At 39.9% G+C, this 22,617-nt stretch overlaps 1 protein-coding gene across 3 annotated transcripts; it reads right to left on the bottom strand.

Annotated features, from left to right (window-relative positions):
* Positions 1–939: 939 nt before the first annotated feature.
* Positions 940–15,690, bottom strand: LOC116207231 (protein TITANIA-like). 3 transcript variants are annotated; one of them, XM_031540130.1, is made up of 5 exons: positions 15,249–15,690; positions 14,074–14,547; positions 12,837–13,402; positions 2,607–2,658; positions 940–1,999 (listed from the first exon to the last, which is right to left on the bottom strand). In XM_031540130.1, the coding sequence occupies exons 2-5, from the start codon at positions 14,465–14,467 to the stop codon at positions 1,476–1,478; spliced, it is 1,536 nt and encodes a 511-aa protein (XP_031395990.1). In that variant the 5' UTR covers positions 14,468–14,547; positions 15,249–15,690; the 3' UTR covers positions 940–1,475. The 3 variants fall into 3 exon arrangements, with proteins under 3 accessions (XP_031395990.1, XP_031395991.1, XP_031395989.1); XM_031540131.1 differs by lacking the exons at positions 12,837–13,402; positions 14,074–14,547; positions 15,249–15,690 and adding exons at positions 2,765–3,330; positions 3,950–4,424; positions 4,964–5,388; XM_031540129.1 differs by lacking the exons at positions 940–1,999; positions 2,607–2,658 and adding exons at positions 11,106–12,105; positions 12,672–12,723 and having other exon boundaries at positions 15,249–15,689.
* Between the last annotated feature and the right edge of the window lie 6,927 nt (positions 15,691–22,617).

Here is a 22,617-nt window from a genome sequence, read left to right as displayed (position 1 = left end):
AGCATCTCGTTATACAACCGAGTCAATATCCAAACGAGAATTAGCCTGAGTCAATTAGTCTGGCGTAACTTTATATCAAAAAAAGATACTATTTAAACTTATGATAAATTAAAAGTCTTTTTACTGGTTACTAAAATAAAAGTCCTTTTATCATTTAATGTGGATTGTCTTTAGGTGATTCGGTATGCGTTCACTCCCATTTCCATAAAAAAATATAATCGACAACTCAAAATTACATATTATCCTTTTCTTAGAACAAATGCGGGGGAAAGAGTATTACTAAATGATACCGTCTCCTATATCATATGTTATATCACCTGTCACCACGAGTCGAACTGAAACAAAATAATTTTTTTTAGTAGAAGCAATCTTTTGGACATATATCCAAATTTTCAATTTTTTGATTCGTTAGAATTTGTTTTTCTTGTTCTTGGTGGTATCAAGATACCACTGTGTCAAGATATCTTATCAGTTTCTTTAGGAAAATGGATATCTCCCGAAATTTTTTTAACTTCAAACCTTTTTTATATATATAAATAATAAGATCTCGTATACGAATCTTGTGATTTGAAAAACTTTATTACCGGTAGAGTTTGATCCTTTAATAAGCCGATCTCACTCGAATACGATTAGTCGGATCCATTATACAATTTCGAATACTTGGTGATGCACGATTTTATATGTTTTATACAATACTAGGTGGTGCACATCAAGAAGAAAAGTTTATATACTTCAAAAAATGTTTAGGAAATAAAATAAAATAAAGAGGGCAGGTCCCATGAGTGGGGAACCAACCCTGCCCGCCAGACTCAGAGCTAATATTCTATGAATATTATTAAGTCACTTGGCCTAACCAAAATGCATGAAAGTGAGACTGACCCCATAACGAATTCACAAATTCTCTTATAAACATTCTGTCAAGACATTCTATCAAGACGATGGCAGTTTCACAACACCTTGCATTTCATGAAAATTTGGTCAGACGAATATTATGTCAAGACGATGGTCCTAAAATCCGGAGTTAAGAAACAAAGGACAAGTCGTAGGCAAATCAATCCACATCAAGAGGCTTCCCTACCACATTTTCCCTCACTGTTACAAGCAGTGCATGAACAATGCTTACACAAACAAGGGGTGCAACCTAGTAAGTGAATTAGAACTGTCGGTCAGTTTCTAACTTAAGAAAAAATGTTCCTATGTAGTTGTCCACCACTAGAACATATTCATTATAGCTATAAGGGGGCTATAGGGGGATGACCATGCAACTAGTAGATGAGAACTATATTTTCTTGATTCAACGAGTCCATCGTTCGACTATCTTCCTCTACTACCACAACTACCTCCAGCTTACCAGGCCATTGATCACCAAAAACTTGATCAAGTCCAAGACTGGAATTTGAAATTTCTGAACACAGCACAACCCAGCTACAAGCAACAGGAATCCACAGGATGGATGTAACCAGACCAAGTTCATATCAAACAGCGTTACTAAGAAAAGCCAATACCTCTGCATGGTTTTCCTCCAACCCCAAACCGAAATGCTCTCTCAGAATCTCCTTTGAAGTCTTTCCGAATCCCTTTGCTACTTCCATCATCTCCAAGAGTTTCTGGTACTCTCGCTTTATCTGATCCTTTCTTTTCGACACAGAGTTCACCAAGCCACTGGAGGATAATCCTTGCTCCCTCAGCTTAGAGATCTCGTATTCAAGATCAAGCTGCTGGTACAGGTTATATAGGTAATTCTTCTGAGCATGCAGTCGTTCCTCTGCCATTTTGTACTCAGACTCCTGTGCTTGTTTCATTGCCTGGAGTACCCTAGTTATCTCACTATCGAGCTTCTGGTAATGGATCTGACTGCTCAAAGAGTTGGAGTCATTTGATGGCTCTCTTATCTGTTTGGTGGCACCTGCTAAATTATTGTTTTCTGAATCTTCCTGACAAGGACTGCCATTTTTTATTGGCAGGGTAGGATTACTACCATTGCAGGAGATGGGAACAACTGCATCCAATCCAGGGAAGGGAATGAAGATCATATAGTAAATACTCTTAAGACGATAAAAGCTCCGCGTGTCTCATAGCTATGGGTACCAAAAAGTTATATGCGAGAGTGAAAGAGAGAAAATAGAGAGCATATTGCCAGTTTCAAAGCTGGTTCAGTAATTCTCGTACAAGAAAGGAAACTAGAAAACAAAACAAGAGCATGTTTCTATTCTGCAGAAAATACCAGTTAGAATCCTCAAAAGATATGTTCAACTGTAGATCTTTGCATTTAACTTGTATTTGACCTCGTAAATATCTTTTGACAAAATGCTGAAAGACAATTTTTATATTAGTTATCATCCAACTGATCCTTTTGCATTAGAATTCATTGAGCTTGAAATCATGTTTCAACAAAATGGCCACGACCATTCTTACACACTGAGAAATTTGATCTACGTTATGCACTAAACCCCCTTTTTTGTCTTGTTTGGGAAATATAGCGTGTTGCAACTCGAACAACATGAAAGAGCCATAAATGATAAAACGAGAAAAGCATAAGGAGCCAAAATGGAAAAGGGAAAAAGAAGAGAAAAAAGAAAGAAAGAAACTTTGCAATATTGGACTACCTGAGGTGTCATCTCCTCCCCAGATTTGTTCAAGAGAATTCCCGCGCTTGAGCTGAGGAGAAAACATTGTATGTATAGGTCATTAGGGGCATTTGCCGAATTGAAGCATATAATATGCTTCCCAAAACGAAAAGAAAACAATAAATCTACCTTATTACCTTTGAGAGAGCAGAATAAATGCTGCTCATAAGCAACTTTGCACTTGTCTGCTGTGAACCACATAGGATGGAGAGTCCCAAGTTCAAGACCTTCTCTAACTCATCCCGAGAATAAATGGACTTACATGTCTCCAATAACTTTGTAACATGGGACACCAGTTCTGTTCTCGAATCACAGCGGCGACAATAGTACTCCGCATCCAATCCAATGCTTCCACCCACAGTTCCTGCCATGTAAGTGCGGAGCCCACAGTTGATGTGGGCTATGTGGCCACAAATGGAATTCTCTTCACCAGTCAAGGCCTCACACCTGATGAAACTATAACCTCCATGCGAGGAATCTACAGTCTTGGAACAGAGTATGCAACAGCAGTCGCGGCAAAAACCTGGTTCAGAACAGCAGATGTCACAGGGCATTGATGGTAAAGTTGTTTGGCCCGATTTAGATATTAAGCTGACGCATGTCCTGTTATGGGCTTTACAGCCCGTGGGGCCAGGATCTGAAGAAGAAGGTTCAGGGCTCTCATGGTGAGGTACAACGAGGAAACTACCCGGATCAGTAATACCTGTAGAATTAGAACACAGTTGGACGAGAATAAGTTTTGAGGTAATGATGGAGATATTGAGGAAAAAGAGGGCAAGCAACATTTGAAATTGTTCCTAATCTTGCAATCCTTAAGTCAGACAGGAATCAGCATTGATTGACCAGTAGGTTGAAAATATACAATACATAGTCTGCAGACATGAAAGAATTGGGACAATACAGGACCGATATTACAAAGGAAGAACAACTGCTTCCTAAGCTGTAATAAAATGTCATATCACTGGAAGCATGCACGATCTCTCCTAAATTATAAAGTTGGTGGAATATGGTGATTTCATGGGAAACACGGAGAATAATTTTGTGTTTGACAACCAAAGATTTAATTTTGTTTTTAATACCACTGTACATAATTACTGCTCACAGTGAAGGTTTCATGCAAAACAAAGCATGCTGGCATCCTCTCAGAAAGTAACCATTCCTCAAACAAAAGCCAAACCCCATACTCCATTAACAGTTCGTGCTTTTCAAATTAAATAAAAGCAGGAACGGAAATGTTGCCTTGCATTTCTTTTTTATTGTACATCATTGGCCACACCAAGAAGAAAGAAATAATAAGAAATTTTTGTTGGGTCAAGGCTCACCGTCTGCTAACTGGAGCTTCTTTGAGGGGATCTTCCAGCTGAAAGATGCGAAGAATGCCTCCACGTCAGCATCAGGAAATTCGGCCCTAATGAAGCGTTGGAGCGAAAGCTTGCTTGGAAACACATAATTTGCACCCAACTTGCTCTGAAGAAGATGATGTTTCAGACTTTTCGGAGCATAAAGGTACCGATCGAGGTAGTGGCCTGTAACGGCGACTCTCTTCCCCACCCTCCACCTCCAATTGTCTCCTGGGTTAGGAAAGTTCTCAGGCGCATAAGGAAAACCTTCACCAGAGGTATCTGGCAAGACTGCTTGGAGATTGCCATTTTCTTTCATCGGGGAATCATTTTTGTAGTTTTCGTTGTCATCATAAGGGTTATCAACGTCCATTTTCACGTCATACCATGAGTTGTCGGAACAGGTCAACTTTACCGAGCACCTTATACTCTATAGGCGGGTAGCACGATCACAAAACTGCACACACAGAAAACGAGCAAAAATATAGAGCAGATGCTAGATTCTTTTACCGTCTTCCGAGACGGTTGCCTCACCAGATATTTTCTTACACCACGACACTATATAAATTCCCTATCTGTAGGAGCAACTATCTACTTATCCAAAAACCTGGAATATCGAACATGCACAATGCATTCATCGTGTTAACTTCGACGAAGTAAGACCAACTACTAGAGATATCCTTACGAGATCAGATCATGCCAATCTTCTGAAATCAGAATTTAATCATTTCCCTTGTCCTAATTCATTCTCCCAACCTTATACATACATGCATGACAGCGTTCAATTTAAGCATCGGGTGTTCCAATCAAATGACTTCCATTCGGGCAGGAATGGAGACAAGAAAGGGGGCAACGCAGGGAGCTGCCCCCCAAGATTCGGGGGCTCGTTTGATCAAAACCCAAATGCATCGAGAGAATTCATAGCATTCACTAACTACGCCAAAGCCAGAGATATGCATGTAAAAGGAACCCCACCCCAGAAATGAAAATTATCACCTTCTTTTTTTGTAGGGGCAGCAAGAATTCGGCCAGACCCTTTCAATTGGGCATCTCTCACTTTCCTCTTGATTCTGAGGTCCACGCCGGAACCCTTCTCTTTGCCGATCGAGGAGAGGGGAGCAAGGGAGACTGCTGCCCGGCGCCCTCTGGTTCAAGAACCGCCGTGAAGGTCCAAGCCGTCCACCAAGAAGAGGAACATCACAGTCCATTACGACGTGTGTTCCTCGCGGGGCGCTTCCTCGGTCGGCTCCCATACAGCAAGAAGCTCGGAAGGCTGCGCGTGCCCCGCATCTTCAGCCGCTCTGTCTGGGCTAATTGTCGGAGCTCCGGTCGGTTTTCCCACTTAGGACTTTAATCATATGATGCGAGCATGCACGGCGAACCGTCCGATTCGGTTCTTGAACGAGGAGTTCTGCTTCATTTGCCCAAAAGAAGTTGCGTCAGCTGCTTGTTATGTTTGTATGTTTGGTTCGGTTAATAGGACCGAACCGGTTTTAAATAATTTCAAACGAAATAAAATAAATAAAAGTAATAAATCCCACATTAAGTCATGATCGATTGAGAAGAAGTTTGATAATTCATTTTAATGAAATGATAGAGCCAAGAAGTTGGCATCGCATTGATTCTCTTGGGATTTATTTTAGTTACGGATCCGTGAATTGAGTTGAATTCACTTAAAGTCCTTATATTCTCAAACAATCTGTAAAATGGGAGGATGGGATGGTGGCATGACTTCCTTCTCCGATGCTCAATTCAATCAGAATTCTTGCGAGAGCAAATGGTGCATAATCTATAAATAGTTAATGTACCTCAGTATTTATATCAAATCATAAACATATGTGTTGCCTTACTTGGAGTGATTCTCGATATATTCTCAGTCTATAAATCAAGAACGCAATCTCGAATTACATGGTGCCCAAGGCACAGCCATGCCTTACTCAGGCCAACTGAGCTTCGCAACTTACTGGGACGGGTGGACCTGTGTAGCCCACTCTGTGTCGGGCCCAGAAACCCTGTCCTTAATAATTTCTCAATTGGATCCACTCGAAAAATGTCGAACCAAATCAAATTTATTTTGTTAATAAAATTTTAAATCTCTATCATCAATCACGGTTAGTCAAACCGTGAGTACTTTTTATAAGAAGAATATGAAAAAAAAAATTGAAGAGCCGCTAGAGTAAGGGGATGGCGAGGACCTTGCTCATGGCTACCACTCTCTGACTTAGGTTGGTGGTGGCATTTGAAGTTGCCATTGACCTTGGATCGGGGGGCTACCCCTAAACCAAGGTCGCTTGCTTTCCAACCATCTTGTTTGTGCTTAGGAGTTTGTGCCATGAAGTATATGGTATCAGAATGGTTAACAACTCCTCGATTTGGGCAATTGAAATAAGACCGCCTAAATATCTAATAATCGAGATGATTGTAGAGGACCTTATATAGGGATCAGATTTGCCTCTCCAGGCGATGCTTGCGGCTCCGACCACGCGCGTCGGCTACCTGCATGCGCTCCCGATGAGAAGAGCCCACCATCCTACTCACCTGTGATCGATCTTCTCCCTTCCACTGCCTTGTCGGTGGCTTTTGCCGAGTGGTCTTGTTCGCTCCTCTTCTCTTCCCTCCTTCCAGCGTTTCCTCTTCCTTCCCCTCCTCCCAGTGGCAACTTCTACTTCTTCGGCTGGTTCGCCTCCTCCCCACGCTGCTCCTCCAGCCTTTCACAATCGAATCTCTCTATTGGATTTTGCCGAGGTCCATCGCAATTTCCTACCTGCGACATGGTGTTTTGTTATGGTGAGCTCTTGCCATGAAGACTTTGACGTTGGTGGATGCTTGATGCTAGATATGGTGGTCTGGAAGCTCTATATTGACGCAGCGTGCACGCATAGAACTGTTGATTCCGCAGAATACCGGAACTACGACCTTCAATCCCTATTAATTCTTCGAATTCCTAGAAAATTGGCATCAAACTCGAATTAAATTCGAGAATTGGGCAAATAGCACGAAAGCTCCAATTGATTGATCAAAACAATTGTCTTTAACCCTAGTGTTTTATAATGCTTAAATAGAAATTAAAACGTCTAAATTACATGAAAGACATAAACTTTTTTTGAAATTATAAAAACGTCCAAATAACATAAAAATGCTCGTTTGAAACCCTAAACGATGGAATTCAGTCTAAATCTCGTCTTTCATGGCCGTGAGTTGTGCTCTGGAGGCCGTTTCCCTCGAGACAGGGTCGTCAGAATTTGTTTTTCTCTAAGTATCGATTTGCAATGTCTTCTGCCGCATCATTCTCCCATGGATGGAGAGAATTTACCCTCGAATTGTCATCGTCCGAACTATCACCTTGATCTTCACGAATAGAAAGATTAATACCATTCTGCTGCTTTCTCACTTGCTACTTGAATGTCTTCTTCTATTTGCGAACTCTTTTTCTTAATTTTTCGTACATATAATTCGGTACACTTCTTAGCCAATAAACACTTTCACTAAATATTTGCTTTCTTGATCAAGTCACGTGCACTTCGACCAACTTTGGCGACTGAATAACCTCTGAAATCGGCACCGTAAGCATCCATGCATCTTTCTTTGCATTAGAAATTTCTTTATTTAAAATATCTTCAATCTGAGCACAATAATGAAAAAGTTTATCACCTCCAATATCATTTAATACGGATTTGTTGACAACGAACGTTGATTTTCATTGATCATCAAATACAAATTCTGTAATTTCTTCTTGATCTTCATCTGGATGTATATTGAAAACGGGATTGGCCTCATCATATGATATGTTTTCGATGTGATATACTGGCATGAAACTGAAACTTCTCATTAGTAGATCTTGATTTCGTCGGTTGACTTGACGCGTAAATGAATTGTCACTCAATTCAGAAACACAATCGCGATGAAAAGGTTGTCATCCTCATGGTACTCAGCCTCTCCGTCGCCTCCAGCTACAAAAAATGCTTCATCAGACGGATCCTCTTCGGAAAATAAAGTCGCGCCCCTTTCAGAATTGGAATCATACTCGATTTCCTCTAAGTTTGTAGTTGAATTAGGGACTCGGCCGCGCCCAGGGTCGACCTCCTGTCGGGTCTCCATCAGCGCCCCCATCTTCTCGCCTAGGCGATCCACAACCACGTCCAAGCTACGCTCTAGCACCACCACCAGCCGAATATCAATGATCTGCTCGATCCTCTAATCCAGTTCATCCTCCTCCGCAACACAACATTGATTAGCCGTTCTTCGGGGCGGCATCGTTGATCCAAGAACGAACCTGTCTCTAATATCAACTGATGCAGCGTACACGCACAGAACTTGTCACAGAACCGTTGATTTCTCAGAATACTAGAACTACGACCTTCAATCCTTATTGATTCTTCGAATTCCTAAAAAATTGGCATCAAACTCGAATCAAATCCGAGAATTGGGCAAAGAGTACAAAAGCTCCAATTTTTATTGATTGATCAAAACAATTGTCTTTAACCCTAGGGTTTTACAATGCTTAAATAGGAATTAAAACGCCTAAATTACATGAAAGACATAAACTTTTCCTAAAATTGCAAAAATGCCCAAATAACATAAAAATACTCGTTTGAGACCCTAAACAATAAAATTAGGCCTAAATCTCTTTTTTTACACGGCCAAAGGCCGTGAGTTGTGCTCTGAAGGCCGTTTCCCTCGAGATAGGGTCGTTAGAACTTGTTTTTCTCAATGTACCGATTTGCAACGTCTTCTGCCGCATCACATACGATTACTGCACTGGAGGAGGCCGAATTGCTGCTCCTCTGCTTTCAATTCTACTGCTACTTCCATGCTTCCGCTGAGAGACGCCCTATGCTCATCTAGATCTGGTAGAGTTTGGGCCGGGCCGAGTTGGCTTCGACCCAGTTCGGGTCGGGTTGGACACGACCCGATCGGGTCTGTTTGGATTCGGCCCATTTTAGACCGATTTGGATCCGAATGGATTATGGGTGGCAAGGAGGCCTCTGGTCGAAATGTCTCGGCCTCTTCCTCTTTTGTCTCTCTTGTTACAAGTGCCTTCCCCGGCATGCCGAATTGGTCGGCTCCTGGTATGCTACTGGCTGGATTAGTCGGCATTTGTTACGTTCCTCGCCCTGGACTTTTGGCCTGATTTGGTGGCCCGCCTCCATGATTGGTTTTTAGCACTCAATTGCAGTTCAAGACCCCCTACTTTGCTATGATTTTGAGGTCTTTTCAGAATCTTGGAATCATATGGCTGATTTTTACATGGATATATGGCTTGAGGATCCTTCCCTAGTTTATTGGGGTCCATGTGCGAGACAGAGAATTTTTATCGGAATCTCGGATAACTATTACTTTGCTTTTCACCTCAATTCTTCTGTGTAATATGTTTGGGAGGATCCGATTATTTTTTATCTTGTAATCTTGTTTCTAACTTGTACTCTTATTATGTAATTTTTACATGTTATGAATGAATCCTTAAGTTTCACGAGTAAAAAAAAAGGAATTTTTTTGAGAGAACGAAGGATTATAAGAACATTAAAAAGGGGAATAAAAGGACAAGTATAGTCTTGATATATGCCTCTATTTATAGGTACCGATTACCTAAAAAAAAAATCAATTGACCATTTCAATATCCCAAATATATATATATATAACCAGGCTCCTCCTAGGGGAGCCTTCTATTCGAGCTATGTTGAGATTTTACATTAGCGTTTTTGGTAAATCCTAACTCATGATCGATCGCTCTTTGCTCCTGTAATATTCAATGTTGTTATTATCATTATTAATAAATAGAACGGATAGAAAAAATTTAAAGAATATTAATATTCGTTGTCGTTGTTATTATTATTATTATTAACAGTGGCTCCTACGATGAAGAGCTTCTTTTCGCCCAACAAGAATCTTCCAAATAAACATTCTCCGCAGATACTCGCCAAATTATCAACCGTATAGACGAATATTCTCGGCATATACTCATCTCATTATCTACTGTATTGATCAATATTTGTATAGATTATAGTAATGTTATTAATTATTGTTGAATTGATCCAAAATTTTACTTAATAGTTAAGAAAATCAATAAAGTTTAACTTGATAATTACAAAAAAAAAATCAATAAGATAATATTCTACATATCATTTAATTTTTGACTGAATTTTTTTATGTTATTATTGTTTATTTTGTTACACTTTTTTTTTTTCAGTGTGTTCGCTAGTATTCAGAAGTCTAACGGCCCTAACTAATTCAGCTCGAGCCGAGTCAGTCCATTAAAATGTGAAACTCTCATAATTAAGGATTTTCAAGCGAATATTCTTATAATTGGATGAAATCTGTTCTCCCCATTCGCTCCTTTACATAGCGGGGCCAGAAATCATTATCTTTATATAATGCTTGATGTTTCATTTTACATGGGTAATAATTAATGCTTGATGTTCCCTCATCTGTCTGCTACAGAAGATTTCAGATATTCCATCGTTTTGCTTCCCTTATCTCTTTTGAATTGGAACACGGACCAAAACTTCACGTTAATTCAGCTGTGTTTATACACAGATATGATAACTTTTTTTAAAAAAAAAAAAAATTGGAGCCCGCACAGAGCTTTACATATATTAGATGCAGCATATATAAATCGATAGCATGCTCCAGTTTTATATTGTCTTCACGAACATATGCAGTGTCGATTTCTTTTACGTTTGGTAACTGCACAGGAACACGTAACAACGGCCATTTATTTATCTTCCCTTGAGATATATGATGATGTATCCCGGACATCCTTGGTAGAAATTTCACCTCTTTCTGGTTGGATTCTTACTCTAATTGTCTCATCTCTCAATCTCTCCGCCTCTGCCTGCTGATATGGATTAGATCTCGACAGGTAATCAAAGGTATCGTTTGAATTGATATTTCGTGATCTCACGAAGCGAAAACACATTGCTGTTAAAGTCGCAAAATGCTCCCGGCCTTCACCATAAAATATACTCTTCACCATGGAATGCATTGTCCCCTGTCGTCGCTTTTCTGGTCTATAATACTCAGTATACCCCCTCTTTACACCACAACTACCTTTTTTTTCGCTCGGGCTTGCTTCGGAATGCTTGTAGGAGTATCATCACAACCTTGCCTTTTCATGGCAGATTAGGTCGAACAAAAATGATGCCAAGAGACAACAGAGGAGCAGGTACTCAATGGGCAAACTACTCCCTATCATTCACATTTTATCTTACTATTACAAGGAGTTCATGAACAATGCTTATACAAACAAGAGGTGCAACCCAGTCAATGAATCAAAACTGTCACCTCTGATCAACTCCGATCCGTCAGTTCCTAGCCTAAGAATCAATGTTCGAATGCAGTTATCCAACACTAGCACATCATATACATGGTAGGAGAATAGCCTTGCCACTAGAAGCTGAGAACTATAATTTCTTGATCCAACAAGTCCATCGCTCGACTATCTTCCCTCTATTTTCCCACTCCTACTTCTAGCTTACCACAGCCTCAATATATTGACAACTCGATCTAATCCAAGACTAATATGTGAAATTTCTGGATGCAGCATAACCCAGCTCGTATACAACTTCAACAAGCAAGAGCAATACCCAGGAAGGATGAAACCACACCGAGTTCAAATCAAACAGCTTTCTGAAGAAAAGCCATTACCTCTGCATGGTTTTCCTCCAACCCCAAACTGAAATGCTCCCTCAGAATCTCTTTCGAAGTCCTTCCAAATCCCTTTGCCACTTCCATCATCTCCAAGAGTTTCTCGTACTCTCGCCTTATCTGATCCTTTCTTTTAGACACAGACTTCACCAAGCCTCTGGAGCCGTTGGATAGTCCTTGTTCCCTTAGCTCAGAGATCTCGTACTCAAGCTGCTGGTACAGGTTATGGAGGTAATTCTTCTGAGCATGCAGTCTTTCCTCTGCCATTTTGTACTCAGACTCCTGTGCCTGTCTCATTGCCTGGAGGACCCTAGTTATCTCAGTAGCGAGCTTCTGGTAATGGATCTGACCGCTAAAAGGGGTGGACTCATTTGATGGCTCTCCTATCTGTTCAGCGGCATCGGCTAAATTCTCATTTTCCAAATCATCTGGAAAGGGACTGCCATTCTTTATGGGCAGGGTACGATTACTGCCATTGCTGGAGATGGGAACAACTGCATCCAATCCAAGGAAGGGAATGAAGATCGTGTGGTAAATACTCTTGTAAACAAATTATATGAGACAGATTATAACAAATTATATGAGACAGAGAGAGAGAGAAAGAGAGTGCGAGAGGATGCTGTTAGTTTCAACAGAGGTTCAGTTATTTCCGTACAAGAAAGGAAACCGACAAACAAAGCAAAAAGCACGTTTCTACTTTGCAGAAAACCACTGAAAGTATCCACCCAAAAGATATGCTCGGCTATAGATCTTTTCCCATTTAACTTGTATTAGACCTCGCAAATGTTACTTGACAAAATGCAGAACACCTATTACGTCGGTCATTATCCAATCATAATCTCACATATTTCAACACATGCAGAAATATAATCTACGTCCGCCCTGAACCCCCTTTTTTTATTCATAGTAACTCAGGACAAACAAAAAAACGTGGGAGATACCACGTGTTTCAACTTGAATAACATGAAAGAGCCAAAAATGGTAAAAGGAAAAAAATATGAAGGAGCTAAAATGGAAAAAGGAAAAGAAAAAAAGAAATAAACTGTGCAAAATGGATTACCTAAGCAGTTCTCTCCTCTCCAGATTTCTTCAAGAGAATTCCCACGCTTGAGCTGATATTAAAACATCAAATGTAATGGTCATTTGGGGCAGTGGCGGAAGCTAGGAATACAATATGCTTACCCAAAAGAAAGAAAGAGAAAGAGGGGGGGAAGATCCATCATACCTTTGAGAGAGCGGAATATATGTTGCTCAGAAGCAATTTTGCACTTGTTTTCTGTGAACCTTGAAGGACAGAGACTCCCATGTTCAAGACCTTCTCAACCTCATCCTGAGAATCAATGGACTTACATGTCTCATATAACTTCGTAACATGGGAGACCAGTTCAGTTCTCGAGTCACAGCGGCGGCAATAGTACTCCGCATCCAATCCAATACTTCCACCCACAGTTCCTGCTGTGTAAGCACGGAGCCCGCAGTTAAGGTGGGCCAGGTGACCACAGATGGAGTTCTCCTCACCAATCAAGGCCTCACACTTGATGAAACTATAACCACCATGCGAGGAATCTACAGTCTTGGAACAGAGTATGCAACAGCAGTTTCGGCAAAAACCTGGTTCAGAACAGCAGATATCACAGGGCATTGATGGCAAAGTTGTTTGGTCCGATTCAGAGCTTAAGCTGATGCATGTCCTATTTTTGGCTTTACACCTGGCGGGGCCAGGATCTGAAGAGGAAGGCTCAGGGTTCTCCTTGCAAGGTACAATGAAGAAAGTATGCCGATCGGGAATACCTATAGAATTAGATGAAAGTGACCAGGAATAAGTTTTGATGTCATGAGAGACAATGTGGAAAAAGAGGGTAAGCAATATTAGAAATTGTTCCACATTGAATGACTCCAAGCAGGTAGAAAATACATATATGTAGATAAAAGCGGAATGATACAGGGCAAATGTAGAAAAAGACGAGCAACTACATTCCTAAGCTGTAATAAAATGCCATTAGTTTTTCAAAAATAATAATAATTAGAAGACGCTCAGTCTTTTCTAAGTTATAAAGAATCTGGGGACGACCAAGAAGTAAATTTGGTTTACAATACCACCATATGTATATTGCATACAGTAACACTACGTCTTGAGTAGAACAAAGAATACTCGTATCCTCTCAGAACCATCTCTCAAACAGAATCAAACCCCTTACTCCATTAATGGTGCACACTTTTCAAACTTGAATAAAAGCAACATCGAAAATGCTACATTTCATTATTATTATTATTATTTTTTCGGTGTGAATCCTGATATTTGAAAGCCCAATTGGGCCCTGACTAATCCAGTGGAACCGGATTGACCCCACTAAGGGGTAAAGCTCTCCCAGCGTGAATTTTCTCGAACCCAAGACTTTGCTAACATGTAGGAAAAATGAAAAAGAAAGACAATAAGGAAAAAATTTTGGGTCAAGGCTCACCATTTGCTAACAGGAGTTTCTTTGAAGGGATCTTCCAGCTGAAAGATGCAAAGAACGCATTCAAATCAGCATCAGGAAATTCGGCCTTAATGAAGCGTTCGACTGCAGGCTTGCTTGCAAATCCATGATTTGCACCCAAGTTGTTACGAGGAAGAAGATGTTTCAGACTCTTGGGAGCATAGAGGTACCGATCGCGATAGTAGTTGCCTGTAATGGCCACTCTCTTCCCCACCCTCCACCTCCAGTTGTCTCCTGGGTTAGGAAAGTTCTCAGGCGCATATGGAAAACCCTCACCGGAGGTATCCGGTGAGACTGGTGGGAGATGGCCATTTTCTTTCACTGGGGAAACGTGTCCACTGCTTTCTTTATCTTCATGGGGGTTATCAATGTCCATCGGTTTTGCAAATCATAACATGAATTCTCAGAACAGGTAAACTTTAACCAGCACCTTATACTCTATAGGGGGGGATGAATCTGCAAACGCAAAAAGAATACAAGAAAAGAAAAAACCAACTGACGTTTCATCAGTTATCTGTTTTGCAAGTAATATCAGAACAAACAATAATAAAAAGCAGATGCTACATTTTGCAGTAAAATTCGAGAGTGTTGCTTCACCTGAAATTTTCCTATACTACAGCAGCAAAGAACTTTAAACTATATAAATTCCATACCCGTGCCAACGTGTACATGTAATCCCATTACAAGCAAAATTGGTAGGTCTTTAATAGTTCACAACTTCACATACTACTCCACGAGAGATAATAATAAGTCACCATCAACTATCCATGAACCCGGAATGCCGATCGTGCACAATGCATTCATCAAATTAATCTTGACGAATCAAGAGCAACTAGTAAGTAGTGAAGACAACTTTACGAGATCAAATCATGCAAATCTGTTGAGATTCGAATGTGACTCATTCCCCTTTTCCTCAGATGCATTTTTTTCCTTGCCTTTCCTAATTCATTCTCCTAGATATCTTCTTGCCTTATCATGCTTTCCTCACGGCGTTCAATCTAATAGCAAATATCATAAGAGCAGGCATGGAGACAAGACAAGGGCCGGCGGCTGCGGCCTGAGATTCGGGGGTTTGATTCGCTTGAATCGACCCGAATACATTGACAGAATAGAGATATGCAAGTAACAAGAACCCTAGGAATGAAAAGATTTAGCACCTTTCTTGGTTCCAATTCAGTTGCGCAGTAACTCAAGGGCAGCAAGAGCTGAAGAAGAGAGAGAGCGGGGAGGCGAGGAGCAGCCGAGGTCGAGTAGAGAAGAAGACAGAAGGGCGGAACAGCCGAGGCCCAGGACGAGGACCAGTCAAGATTTTGATCTTGATCGCCACCCACAAGAACAGGGAGACAGCTGCCCCCCTCGTGCAAGAACGGACATGAAAAGGAACATCAGGGTCCGACACGACGTGAGTTCCGCGCAGAGCGCTTCCGCTGTCGGGTCCCACCACAGCAAAGAAGCTCAGCGGGCTGCGCCACCTCCTCAGCTGGGTAGATGAACGTCTCTCTCTCTCTCTCTCTGTCTGGGTAGGCATTCGGAGCTCCTGCTTCTCTTCCCAGTTCCACACCTCGAATATTGTATTGGAGCTCCATTTTGCAGCCCCCAAAAAATAAAGAAAAAAGAAAGAGAAACATTGAGGTTCAGCGGACATCTGCAGTTTGTCGGTTACCGTTCGCACGATTCCTTTCGCGCGGCATTTTTTCACTTTTTTTTTTCTCCTGAGATGTGCATATTCCAAAAATTTAATAGACCCCGACTAATCTATGTTACTCAGATCGGCTTATTATAGATAAGCATCCATCAATCATTAATTTTTTTTCCATTTACTAATTTTGTCATTAATTTAATATAAATATTTGCCTTCCGCCAATCAAAATGGTCATCGACATCAGTAGATATAACGAAAGTCTGATGTGGATGCATTACTGGACCAAAAAACGTCAATAAAATTGTTTCTTAAACCCCAAACACGTACCAGCCTTGAAACGCCACCGTTTTAATCAAATCCGAGCTTGCCTCTTCACAAGCAAGACCCATAAAATTGAATTTTGAACCCTAATTCCCAAAATCGAGCTTTTGATTATCGAACCCTAATTCCCAAAATCCAATCCCTTTTCTTTCAAGCAAAGGCACGGTGAAGACCACGTTGGAGCTGACTATGAGCTACCACTCTCGATTCGACTCTCCTTACTATAATTCAAGAAGTGCGTATGAACCGAGCAGCTCGAGCATCACCAGAGCACCAATATTCTTATGCAATTGCAAGCAAAACGCTTTGAGGATGATTTCTAACACCAATGCAAACCCTAAAAAACCATTTTACAGATGTCCATTTCAGAAGAACACAAATATCCTAACATACATATAAAGTAAATATAATCTATTAATACTATGTAAATGTGAAAATAGTAAAGAATCTTAAATAAATTAAGTATTTTCAGCATGAAACAAATTTCGCATCTTATGTATGTTTATAGCTATAAAATTCATATTAACAGATATTATTAAATTCAATTTCTTATATTATAAGTAACTAGCATTTTTATAGTGAATTTTTGTTAATCGAGTCCATGCAATGCATTGGTCTACAAGCCTAGTTTTAAAAATGAAATTATAAAATCAAACAGCTTAAATTTGGAAGGAGTTAAAAAGACAAAGTAGTAACTTTTATATTTCTTTTAACCACCCATTTTATCACTTCACCGCTATTTTCTTCACAGCCTCTCTCTTCTCCCTCTCTCCTTTCTCTCTTAGCCATTTGCTTTTTCTTTTTCCTTCTTCAGTTTTCATTTATTATCATAAAATAGTTTTATAATATTTTACTAGTTTATGCACTCGTACTATGCACAGCAACATATCTGAATTTGACATTTAATAATAACTTCATAAATTGATGAAGTATGATGATATTCTGCATTTTTATTTGTAATTTTATTTATCTACCAGTCCCTGTAAATTGGGCCAACTAACCAATTAAAAAAATGGGGTGATCATTGAAACATAATAAAAATGGAAAATAGAGTGAGTTGAGAGAGAAGCAACCAAGAGGGGGTGAGGCAGTGGATGGAGAGACTCACGTGTCAACCAAGGAAGGAGAGAGAAAAGAAGTGAGGTGTTCATATTCTAGGTGATTTTACAATTCTACCCCATTTTTATTCTATATTTTACCTTCATTCAATACAATTAAAAAAATCAAAGAAATTGATGGTCGTTCAGTAAAATATACTTACATTTTCAGCTATTACTAAAATATATAGTGAAAAATATTTAATATGCAATTCAAATGAAAAATATTTACATAATGCTGTGCGTGGCACATGTAGAAATCTACATATATAAAACTAATGTTGTAAAGTAGGCAAAATAATTTACACAATTCGAGCGGAGCGCTGGTCTACGTCTTAGATTATATATATATATCTACTGAGATAAGTATCGATATATAAATTATATTTAAATTTGATTTTTCATTTCGGTAAATTATTTTAATTCATTACTTACCAAGACTTTGTTCTTTTCTTATCTTTTTCTCCGTCAACAAATATATGCTTCCGGCCACTACATAAATATAAATATTACTGGGGTGCAACATTCATGCGACGTCGCGGATTGAAAAAATTTTCAAAAATCTTTTGGTTTTTAAGAGTTGGAAATTTTTTTAACTTATTATATTAGTTTGTGTAATAATCAATATAAACTAAAACAAATAATAATATTATTTATGTAAAAAAATTATGAATTCTTAATTGATAGTAAATAATTAAGATTTTTAAAATATTATACTATTTAATATTTCATATGGTATAAAAGTTAATATTTCTCCTGGTAATTTTCATTTTTATTTTTAATATTCATAATTAGAGAACTATGATTGCAATATAATATACCTTTGGTATGCCCCTAATTCTACGTAGACGAACTTTACTTGCAAGAGGGGTTCGATATTGATAAAAAGCATCTCGTTATACAATCGAGTCAATATCCAAACGAGAATTAGTCTGAGTCAATAGGTTAGCGTAACTTTATATCAAAAAAAGATACTATTTAAACTTATGATAAATTAAAATAGTCTTTTTACTGTTTACTAAAAAAAAGGTCTTTTTATCATTCAATGTGGATTGTCTTTAGGCGATTTGGTATGCATTCACTCCCATTTCCATAAAAAATATAATTGACAACTCAAAATTACATATTATCCTTTTCTTAGAACAAATGCGGGGGAAAGAGTGTTACTAAATGATACTGTCTCCTATATCATATGTTATATCGTCTGTCACCACGAGTCGAACTGAAACAAAATAATTTTTCTTAGTAGATGCAATCTTTTGGACATATATCCAAATTTTCAATTTTTTGATTCGTTAGAATTTGTTTTTCTTGTTCTTGGTGGTATCAAGATACCACTGTGTCAAGATATCTTATCCGTTTCTTTAGGAAAATGGATATCTCCCGAAATTTTTTTAACTTCAATCTTTTTTTTACATAAATAATAAGATCTCGTGTACGAATCTTGTGATTTGAGAAAATTTATGACCGGTAGAGTTTGATCCTTTAATAAGCCGATCTCACTCGAATACGATTAGTCGGATCCATTATACAATTTCGAATACTTGGTGATGCACGATTTTATATGTTTTATACAATACTAGGTGGTGCACTTCAAGAAGAAAAGTTTATATACTTCAAAAAATGTTTAGGAAATAAAATAAAATAAAGAGGGCAGGTCCCATGAGTGGGGAACCAACCCTGCCCGCCAGACTCAGAGCTAATATTCTATGAATATTATTAAGTCACTTGGCCTAACCAAAATGCATGAAAGTGAGACTGACCCCATAACGAATTCACAAATTCTCTTATAAACATTCTGTCAAGACATTCTATCAAGACGATGGCAGTTTCACACCACCTTGCATTTCATGCAAATTTGGTCAGACGAATATTATGTCAAGACGATGGTCCTAAAATCCGGAGTTAAGAAACAAAGGACAAGTCGTAGGCAAATCAATCCACATCAAGAGGCTTCCCTATCACTCCCATTTTCCCTCACTGTTACAAGCAGTGCATGAACAATGCTTACACAAACAAGGGGTGCAACCTAATAAGTGAATCAGAACTGTCGGTCAGTTTCTAACCTAAGAAAAAATGTTCCTATGTAGTTGTCCACGACTAGAACATATTCATTATAGCTATAAGGGGGCTATAGGGATGACCATGCAACTAGTCGATGAGAACTATATTTTCTTGATTCAACGAGTCCATCGTTCGACTATCTTCCTCTACTACCACTGTCAGCACCCAATTTCGGTTCATCGGTTCCCGGGGGGGCAAAATTGTCATTTTTCAATTTATCACCTCTTTTTTTTAAAAAAAAATTTATTCAGGCGAATCGGGCAGGGCCGGGTAGCGTTGACCGGCTGTCTGTGAGCCATCGGCCCAGAGAAAAAAAAAGCGTTCGGGCAGGCCGAGCAGGGCCGGGCAGCGCTCGCCGGCTGCCAGCGATCCCCGCTGGCCCAAAACCCCCAAATCGCGGATTTTCGCGATTTTCTCCAAAATCGGCCGAAATCTTAACGGAAATGGGGAAAATATTGCAATTAAATGGACAGAAAAGCAATTCAGATGGGGAGGAAGAGAACCCTGCAAGAAAAAACGGACAATTTGCTCTCGTTTCGGGGAATTTTGAAATCGGAGAACTCGGAACTTTCGCCGAAAAACCGCAAGTTTTCCCCTCGATCCCAACGGTTTTAACTCCGGTGAGCCCCAAATCGACCACGGTGGAGCGTCGACGGTGTTCAGAACCGTCACCGGGGTCCATTCCAGCCCTCATTGCGGCGTCCAGGGGCGAGGACCGCCGCCCGCAGCACCATCGCTGCTGCTCTCGGCGGTCCCGACCGCCCGTCGGTTAACGGGTTTCGGCCCATTTCTCTTGCTTCGCAGGTCCAGCCCAGAAGTTCGGCCCATTCAGGCCCAACACGCTCCAGTCCGGCCCTGTGTTCTTCCAAGCGGTTTCTCCTTCGGGCGGGCAGTCCGATCCGACCCGACTCGTCCGGCGATTATTTTTTCCAGAATCACCCCTCAACTTTCCAAACTAGGGAAATTCTCGACTTAGTGGCATGATTAGGGCTCCTTTCCTGAATATTATTGCTTGCTTGATGGATATAATGTGAAATGAGTGTTCTTGGGTCGCGTGGGTGATCGAATTTGTCCAGAACTCGATTTTATGAACATTTTATTTTGTCACATTTCAGTCCGGAGGACGCATTTTATTTTTTTAAGATCTACCCCGAATTTCAAAATTATTTTCAATCAAGTCCCGATCATTTTACTATTTTCCAATCAGTCCTTGGATTTTCCAGATTTTTTCCAAGAATCCCAAAGAACTTTTCAAGTTGTTTCAGTTTAGTCCCGGGACCATTTTTCACCCTTTTCAAATCTACCCCGAATTTCAAAATTCGTTTCAATCAAGTCCCAGTCATTTTACTATTTTCCAATCAGCCCTTGAATTCATAGTATTTTTCAAGCATCCCAAGAAACTTTCCCAGTTGTTTCAGTTTAGTCCTAGGGTCATTTTTTTATTTTCAAATCAGTCCAGATTTCCAAATTCATTTCAAATAAGTCCTAGGACATTTTCAATAATTTTTACACAGTCCCCAATTTTTTCATAATTTTCAAATTGGTCCCCGAAACTTCATCCGAATTTTCAAATCGGTCTCTACTCTTTTAAAATCGTTCAATTCAGTTCCCTGGACATTTTCTAAAAATATCCGACCCTTTCCTACTTGGATCACCTACCGACAATGTATGTGCCCCCATTTAGATATTTTATTTTTGTAATTATATGTATACAACGTGACCGTGTCGGAAATTATAGTTTATCGAGCGGTCAACTAATGGCTATATGGACGACTCGAAATTCGTAGACTAAAGCATTCGAAAAATTTCTAATTAACCTAAAATTCTACATACGGGATAATCGGGATGTTAAATTTAACTAAATTAAATCACTTGACTCTTTTAAATGAATTGTACGAACCGATTAATAATCTGTAATCGCATCGACAGTTCAAGAACTGTTAGCCATGCCCTTTTTAAATTCACAATTTTAAAAGCACCGAGATATGTGCAACGTAATCTTGATTTTTTATGCACACACATATTTACCGATTCCAGGGCATGACTACTGGCTCTTGTCCTGTCGTAATCTTAGCGTAGATTTTTGCATAAAATTGATCAAAACATGGGAAAACAAATTAATGACAAATTCAGCTTAATCAAGCATGGGCAAATAGTCAAGTAGAGGGTTAGGTTCTGGATTTTAGGTAAAAATACTCTTAATATGTAAAAGCTATATTGTCACGATACATAATAATTTAAAAATAACACACACATTCAGGACTTGACTACAGACATAATGTCTGTCGGGTCTGTTAAAATAATGCCGAATGTTACGTACCCTATCCATCATCCCTTTTGTTTGTTTTAAGGTAGGATTTGTATGCCAAGATATCTTGGTTAATAATCAGTTAATTCACTAAATTCAGCGATAATAAGAAACCCCATTGTTTGTTTATTTGAGCTTGCTTGTTACATTTTTGCACTTGCTTATTATGCGGATCGTCCCGATCTTTTAGGACTCGATTCACACTGGGTCCAATGCCCATAACCGTCGATCAGGGGGTCCAATGCCCCCCATATACCGAGTGCGCATTTAATTTAATTTTCGGTCTTTTCCAAAACCATACGGTGAGCATGAGTGAAATAATGGCCGAATGCGAACTGACCGGGATTTAGTCATTGTAACTTGTCTTTTATTTATTTGAGAGAACAATGTAAGGGTTTATGATGTATATTTATTCATGTAATAATTCCGGTTAGAGAATGGACGGTTCAAGTGTCTCTTTGAATTTACGGTGTCAAAACGGGCGAGTCGAGTGCAACCCTAAATCATGTGGTAAATAAATAAAATGGCAAGCCTAACAAACTAGAGTACCGAAAGGGCATGTGGGATATAGGCCCACACATAATAAACCCCCGAATTCGAAATTTTCGGTTCCGTACAAGACCATTTCCTTAGCATACTAGGTGTATCCATACCCCTAGACCCGGGCGACTCACCAGTCCTCGACTTTCGGGTTGTAAACAGGTAGTGGCGACTCTTTCTCGCGTGCGTCCGTCGCGCGTCCTCGGGAAGGTGGATACTCCGAAGCCGCGTTGCATTTAGGCGCGCGCATGCGTGCCTCGTCGGGGCACGCGTGCGCGCGCCTATATAACGCGGCTTGGGAGTGTCTACCTTCTCGGGGACGCGCGACGAACGCACGTGAGAAGGAGTCGCCACTTGCCATTTTACGACCCGAAGGTCGAGGGTCGGCAAGTCACTCGAATCTAGGGGTACGGGGAATACCTAATTGCTAAAGCATATGGTCTGCGAAACCCAAGGTTCTGAATTCGGGGGTTCTGTTACATGCGAGCCTATATCTCGCACGCCCTATCGGTACTCTAGCTTGTCTAGGCTTGACATTTTAATTTAATTACCGC

This window comes from Punica granatum, chromosome 5 (genome assembly GCF_007655135.1).
Source record: "Punica granatum isolate Tunisia-2019 chromosome 5, ASM765513v2, whole genome shotgun sequence".
Taxonomy (NCBI): domain Eukaryota; kingdom Viridiplantae; phylum Streptophyta; class Magnoliopsida; order Myrtales; family Lythraceae; genus Punica; species Punica granatum.
The sequence above is the reverse complement of the archived record's forward strand: the minus strand, read 5'-3'. Positions and strand labels throughout refer to the sequence as shown.